The sequence below is a fragment of the Chiloscyllium punctatum genome, chromosome 38 (genome assembly GCF_047496795.1).
Source record: "Chiloscyllium punctatum isolate Juve2018m chromosome 38, sChiPun1.3, whole genome shotgun sequence".
Classification (NCBI taxonomy): domain Eukaryota; kingdom Metazoa; phylum Chordata; class Chondrichthyes; order Orectolobiformes; family Hemiscylliidae; genus Chiloscyllium; species Chiloscyllium punctatum.
In genome coordinates this window covers 59891210-59898318 of record NC_092776.1, presented here as the reverse complement: position 1 = coordinate 59898318, position 7109 = coordinate 59891210, and the positions used below count along the sequence as shown (strand labels likewise).

At 47.9% G+C, this 7109-nt stretch overlaps 1 protein-coding gene across 1 annotated transcript; it reads left to right on the top strand.

Annotated features, from left to right (window-relative positions):
- The first annotated feature begins 904 nt into the window (after positions 1–904).
- LOC140463734 (transcription factor ATOH7-like) lies at positions 905–1988 on the top strand. The gene has a single exon (XM_072558076.1). It carries the CDS (start codon positions 1289–1291, stop codon positions 1694–1696), a length of 408 nt encoding a protein of 135 aa, XP_072414177.1. The 5' UTR covers positions 905–1288; the 3' UTR covers positions 1697–1988.
- The last annotated feature ends 5121 nt before the right edge of the window (positions 1989–7109 follow it).

Below are 7109 nucleotides of genomic sequence, written 5' to 3'. Positions count from 1 at the left end.
GATGTGTCTGTGTGTAGGTGTGTCTGCGTGTAGATGTGTCTGTGTGTGTGTGTGTGTATCTGTGTGTAGGTGTGTCTGTGTGTGGATGTATCTGTGTGTAGGTGTGTCTGTGTGTGGATGTGTCTGTGTGTGTGTGTGTATCTGTGTGTAGGTGTGTCTGTGTGTGGATGTATCTGTGTGTAGGTGTGTGGATGCGTCTGTGTGTGGGTGTGCGTTGGACACAGTTTCAGCCTGTCCACAATCGTTCAGAATAACATTGTAAAATGGGAAAGTGGGGTTACACCTCTCGAACATATTTCGCACGAGTGTCTAACTTTGACACAAAACCCATCAGCGATGCTGAGTCGGAGCGGTATACCGAGTGCTTTCAGGCGGGCTGACTCTCACACTCTCCCAAACATTTTCGCCTCCCGCTTCCTAAATTTAATCTATTCCCGAGGAAAGCCAAAGTTAAAAATCACACCACACTGGGTTATAGTCCAACAGGTGTCCCACACCGGGTACACAACCACCTGATGAAGGAGCGGCGCTTCGAAAGCTAGTGCTTCCAAATAAACCTGTTGGACTATAACCTGGTGTTGTGTGATTTTTAAAATTGGGAAAAGCCAGGATTTGTGTGGTACCGTCCCTTTGGGATTGTGAAGGTTTGTGCATGTAGTTCCCGCCGAAGGTGGATGAAGCATATGGGGTGGGGGGGGGGGGGGGGGGGTGATGGAGGGGGTGGGGGGGGGTGATGGGGGGGGGGGGGGGGGGGTCGGTGGTGATGAGGTTGTTGAAGCGAGGGCACTTTCCCAGGAAGCACGGCCGCTGGGAGTCAGCCTGACTCCGCGTTCCCACCTGTTCCAGTCACTATAAAATCTTCCAAACACACACGGACCGCCACAGCTCCTCAACAACACGGCGATCCCAGGCACTGGCTGAACGTGCTGGCGGGCCGGTGCTGGCGGGCCGGTGCTGCCCAGATGCTGGGATTTGGGGTTTAACAGGGAGCCCAGGCTGAGACTCCAGTTAGAAATCAGGGAACTTTGGTCAAACTCCCTGCCAGTCCCGGGGAACCTCATTCCTGGAAGCTGCATCTCAACTTTTACAATCACGACTTGGGAAGGCATGTTTAACTGAACACCCGAGAGACAGACAGCCCCCACCCAGGGAGTGCACAGCAAGATCCCAGCCCCGACATAAAGTGTCGCCTCGGAGAAAACGAGGAGCGAGATCTTAAACCAGCACCTCCCCAGCTCCAGAGAGAGAGAGAGGAGAGAGAAGGGGGGAACCTGCGGATCCAGGAGTGATGAAGTCCAGTCTGTCCGCCTGCAGTTCGGGAGCCGGCTCGGAGCTTGCGGACTTGCCCAGGTCCGGGACTGACCGGGTCCAGAGCTGTGTCCGCCGGCGAATGGCGGCCAACGCCCGGGAGAGGAGACGCATGCAGGGTTTGAACAACGCCTTCGACCGGCTCCGGAAAGTGGTGCCTCAGTGGGGCCAGGACAAGAAACTCTCCAAATACGAGACCCTACAGATGGCCCTGAGCTACATCGTGGCGCTGAGCCGCATTCTGAGTGAGGACAGGCGCTGGTTCCACGTCCAGTGTGAACACATTCCGGGAGCGGAGACTTCCCTGGGCCAGGCAGCCGACCAGAAGGACTGTTACACAGGCAGGATCTTCCCTTTCAATCACCAGGGTTTTCGGGTCATCAATTAAACCAACACCTGCCTCAGGGAGCGAACACTGTTTCCAAACGGCCGCCAATCCCACTGCACACAATCCAGGTCTGGGACAGGAATTTATTCCGCTACCTGCCTGCCTGGTCATTTTTAATGGATGTGACTTTTGTTGTCCTGATGGAACCTGGTTTGTTGGAATCAAAACTTGGACAAGACACTGTAACACTGACAAGACAGGAGTGGGTGCTGCAGATGCTGGAGATCAGAGACAAGGTTCGAGTGGTGCTGGAAAAGCACAGCGGGTCAGGCAGCATCCCAGCAGCAGGATGAAGGGCTTTTGCCCGAAACGTCGATATTTCCTGCTACTCGGATACTGCCTGGCCTGCTGTGTTTTTCCAGCACCACTCTAACTTTGACTGTAACATTGACAAGCTGCTCTTGTTTCAAATCTGAACTGGAGGTGGGATCTCCTGACAAAACATTCTGTGAAATTAGATAATGTCGATCGTTTGCATGTAGATAACGCCCGGTTGATGTACAAAAATGCTTGTTTTGTGAAAGAAAATTTCCGCTCGCTTTATTTTAAGAATGACTGGCTTGTTTTCTTTTGGATGTACAATAATTAAATATTGTGACTGGCTGCATGTTTATTTGTGTTAGGTTTTCCGTTAGGTGGGTGAGCAATGAAAACACCAATTATAGCAAATGTCAGGGAGGGGCAAACTTTCTGGGGCCTGTGACCTTTTACCACGAACAGGTCCTTCTGAAATCCTGGAAGTGATATTTTTTCGTCCTCGGTCACACTGTTGTACAATGCAGGATACCATCCGCCCGTGTACGCGGACAGCACCACAGCGCATACCATGTCAGAAAATTTTCACAATTCCACCTACAGCTTTGTCTCCCTTTTTTTTTCCAGCTTATCCTGGTCATCAGAGCCCAAAGGGTACAGACCTGAGCGGATTTTCTTGAGCTGTTACCCCCCCATAGACCCGGGTCTGACTGGACCGTGGACACATTTCTGTAAACACTGCTCCAGGGTGACCATAGGAACCGACCATAGTCCCCATGGATACCCTTCACCACCCACAATTGGCCGAAAGTCCCCTGCACCCACCACCCACCTAATATTATCAAAATAGGGAGCAAGAGTAGACAAAAAGAACTGAAATTCTGGGGAAACTCAGCAGGTCTGGCAGCATCCGTGGAGAGAGAAAGCAGAGTTAACGGTGCGTTAACGGCGTTTCTCTCTCCACATTCAGTGACAGACGTGCCGAGTTTCTCCCGCAATCTCTGTTTTCTTTCTTTCTGCAACTGCAGCGCTTTGTTTTAACTTAAGGACCATTCAGCTCCTCTAGCCTGCTCTCCCAATCAACAGGCCCATGGCTGATCTGATTGTCAGCTCAAATCCACATCCCCACTTACCCTGATAACTACTCCGCCCCCCCCCCTCCCACCCCACCCCCTTACCTAACAAGACTATCCCTCAGCCTTCAAAATGCTCAAGTAATCTACTTCCACCTGTTTTTCAGGGACAGAATTCCAACGACTTACCATTATTTCAGAATTTTTAAAAAAAAACTATTTTAAGTGTCCCTTCATTGCGACTATTTTCAACAATGGTATTTCACATCTCTGGAGCAGGTGGGATTTGTACCTGGGTCTCCTGTCTCACAGGTAGGGACATTACCGGTAAACACCTATAGCTCTCTCAGCTGCAATCTCCCATTAGAGGAATCATGCTCTCCGTATCCACCCTACCAAGACCCCTCATATTGTTTCAATCAAGTCACCTCCTTATCCTAAACTTCCAACAAGTATACAATGCTCACCGAAGGCTGAGACAACTTAAAACTGCTGACTCATTGCAACAAAATCAACTGACAGAATGATCGATTTTCCTTTAATTCCACTTGTTAAAGGTTGAGTTCAGCCTTTCCATATCAGACTTGCTTCATATTCCCACAGTCCGACTCCTGATCAGCAGTTTCTAGCCCAACTCCATTTGAGCTGATAACTGAAATAAACCCACCCCCACTGAAGCCTGCCCTCCATCTTGTGTTCCCTTACACACGGCAGCTGATCCTAGCGAACCTCTGCATTCCCTGCCACCTGCTTCCCCTTTCCCAAGTATTTGGCTGTCCTGCCTCCATCTTTCCCCCACTCTAGGTTTTGAATCCTTACTGTCTAGTCACAAGTCTTGTGGAATTGTTGTGGTCTCTTTCAAAGTCACGGATGAGGCACTAGTGGCCATGAGAAATGATCCCTCCTTAGCCTCTGCAGCGTCCTTAATTGGGCATCATGGTATCTCAGTGGTTAGCACTGCTGCCTCACAGCGCCAGGGACCAGGGTTCGATTCCAGGCTATGTGGAGCTTGCTCTTTCTTCCTGCGTGTGTGTGTGGGTTTCCTCTCACAGTCCAAAGATGTGCAGGTTAGGTGAGTTAGCCATGAGGAAATTCAGAGATAAGGTGGGATGCTCTTCAGAGGGTCAGAATAGACTCGATGGGCTGAAAGGCCTGCTTCTGGACTGTAACATTCTATGAACCTCCTCCACCTCACTATGTGGCTGAGCAAACCATTTTCCACCAATGGTGAGCAGTTGTCCAGTTAAATGTCCAGTCCTAACTATAGACCATCATGCACTGTTTCTTCTCAGTTCCTGTATTCCATGTTTTATCCACACCTTTTCCTGCTGCAATATCACATGATACAGTTTCACCTGCATGCTAATGTCATCCATCTGTTCCACCTCACCACTAACTTCCTGACCCCACCCAGTGCCTATTATTTTGTTATAATTCATGCCCAGAATATAGCATTGGATGAGTTATACATTTCCACCAATCGAATACAAGGAAGGTCAGAGCCATTGGCGTTGAAACCTACCACAACCTTCACTCTTTTGCAGTTGATTCCATCTCCCATTCTCCACTGCCTGATGCCGACCAGATTGTTCCAAAGTGACATCTTCCTTGACACTGAGCTGATCTTCCAATCTACATCCAGGACCGTTCACATTCACCTTCGATGGTGTGACTCAGCTGCACCCTGCGCACAACTGCTGCTGAAATATTTATCAACATTTTCATTACCAACAGACTTCACCTCTTGGTCAGTGTTTTACTTTCCACCTTTTATAATGCTCTGCTCCTCCAATCCTAACTCCTGTCACCCATGTACCCAATGATCTATGTTGCCTCCCAGCCCACAACAATGTCTCAAAACCTTTTATTCCACATTTGTTGATAGAATTTCTACAGTGCTGAAGCAGGCCATTCAGCCCATCGAGTCCACAGTGACCCTCTGAAGAGCATCAACTCAGACCCACCCCCTACCCTATCCCTGTAACCCTGCATTTCCCCCCTACCCTATCCCTGTAACCCTGCTAATCACCTAGCCTGAACATCCCTAGACACTAGGGGTAAATTAGCATGGTCAATCTACCTAACCTGTACATTTTTGGTCTATGACCTTGTGCCATTTTATCTCAATCATTTCCTGTTTCTCTTCAAGTACTCTTTGCCTACCAGCAGTTCTGCCTCATTATTTTTTAGATTACTTACAGCGTGGAAACAGGCCCTTCGGCCCAACAAGTCCACACCGACCCGCCAAAGCGCAACCCACCCATACCCCTACATTTGCCCCTTACCTAGCACTATGGGCAATTTAGAATGGCCAATTCACCTGACCTGCACATCTTTGGACTGTGAGAGGAAACCAGAGCACCCGGAGGAAACCCACGCAGACACGGGGAGAACGTGCAAACTCCACACAGACAGTCGCCTGAGGTGGGAATTGAACCCGGGTCTCTGGCGCTGTGAGGTAGCAGTGCTAACCACTGTGCCACCGTGCCGCCCAACTTTTGTTGTAACCTATTTGGCAACTATATATTTAGATGGCTATGCACTCAAATTTCCTGCCTTAAACTCTCCACCTCTCACCCTCCTTTAAAACACACCTCTTTGATCAAGTGTTTGGTCATCTCTCCTAAAATATCTTTATGGAGAACTGTGTTAAATTATGTCTGCTCTATGAAGCCTCTTGGGATATTTCACTACATTACAGATGAAACATAAATGCAAGTTTGCTGTTTGTTGTCAGGGTGCATGCGTGCTCCTAACATTAATGAATGAAAAATGGGGTGAGGTTAACCATCATAAATCTGTTCCCAACCTGGGTGTAATTTTTCTTATTAATGCTGGTGATGGTTGGGAGGATTCAGCCTTCTCCCTGTAGGGAGCCAAATCAAAAATGTGGAGCTATCTCTAATCCCTACAGCCCTGCGATATGTTGATGGAGAACATTGGCTAGTGGCTAATTTCCCCATTTATAGGACCAAATATGCTTAACTAGTGCTTTTTTACTGATGGAGTGAGTTGTCCCAGTTCCTTGGAGTTTTATACATTAGTAACGATGTCAACATTTCCAGCACATTTGTTGGGTTTGAAAATAGAAACAGCTCATACCAAATAAATTAATGAAGACACTTTGTTCCAACGCAGTATATCTTCCTTTTCCCTAAGGACATGGCTAACTAAATGTTCTCCAACATCTTCTCTCATTTTTACAGAGATTGGTGACTTATAAATAGAACAATATTAGCTGCAACATCTATTGCTGGTGTTACTTTATTGTGAGATAGACAACAGAACTTTCCCTCTGCCTTTCATAATGACTATCGACATTGAATTGAGATTTGAGTTTCAAATGAATCACAAAGAGTGAAATGCTTTTAATAACATTTAGAAGTAACCATCATCGCTTGATGTTCAATGGCATTACCATCCCCGCAAGTATCAGCATAGCACCCCAAGAGAGATGGGGTTTGGGATGGGAACTGGCTACGGCCATATCAACCAGAAACCTACCCAGACCAATTACAGTCATAGAGTCATAGAGATGTACAGCATGGAAACAGACCCTTCAGTCCAAACTGTCCCAATCCAGTCTAATCCCACCTGACAGCACCCGGCCCATATCCCTCCAAACCCTTCCTATTCATATACCCATCCAAATGCCTCTTAAATGTTGCAATTATACCAGCCTCCACCACTTTCTCTGGCAGTTCATTCCATACACATACCACCCTCTGCGTGAAAAAGTTGTCCCTTAGGTCTCTTTTATATCTTTCCCCTCTCACCCTAAACCTATGCCCTCTAGTTCTGGACTCCCCGACCCCAGGAAAAAGACTTTGTCTATTTATCCTATCCATGCCCCTCATAATTTTGTAAACCTCTATAAGGTCACCCCTCAGCCTCCGACGCTCCAGGGAAAACAGCCCCAGCCTGTTCAGCCTCTCCCTATAGCTCAAATCCTCCAACTCTGGCAACATCCTTGCAAATCTTTTCTGAACCCTTTGAAATTTCACAACATATTTCTGATAGAAAGGAGACCAGAATTGCACGCAATATTCCAACAGCGGCCTAACCAATATCCTGTACAGCCACAA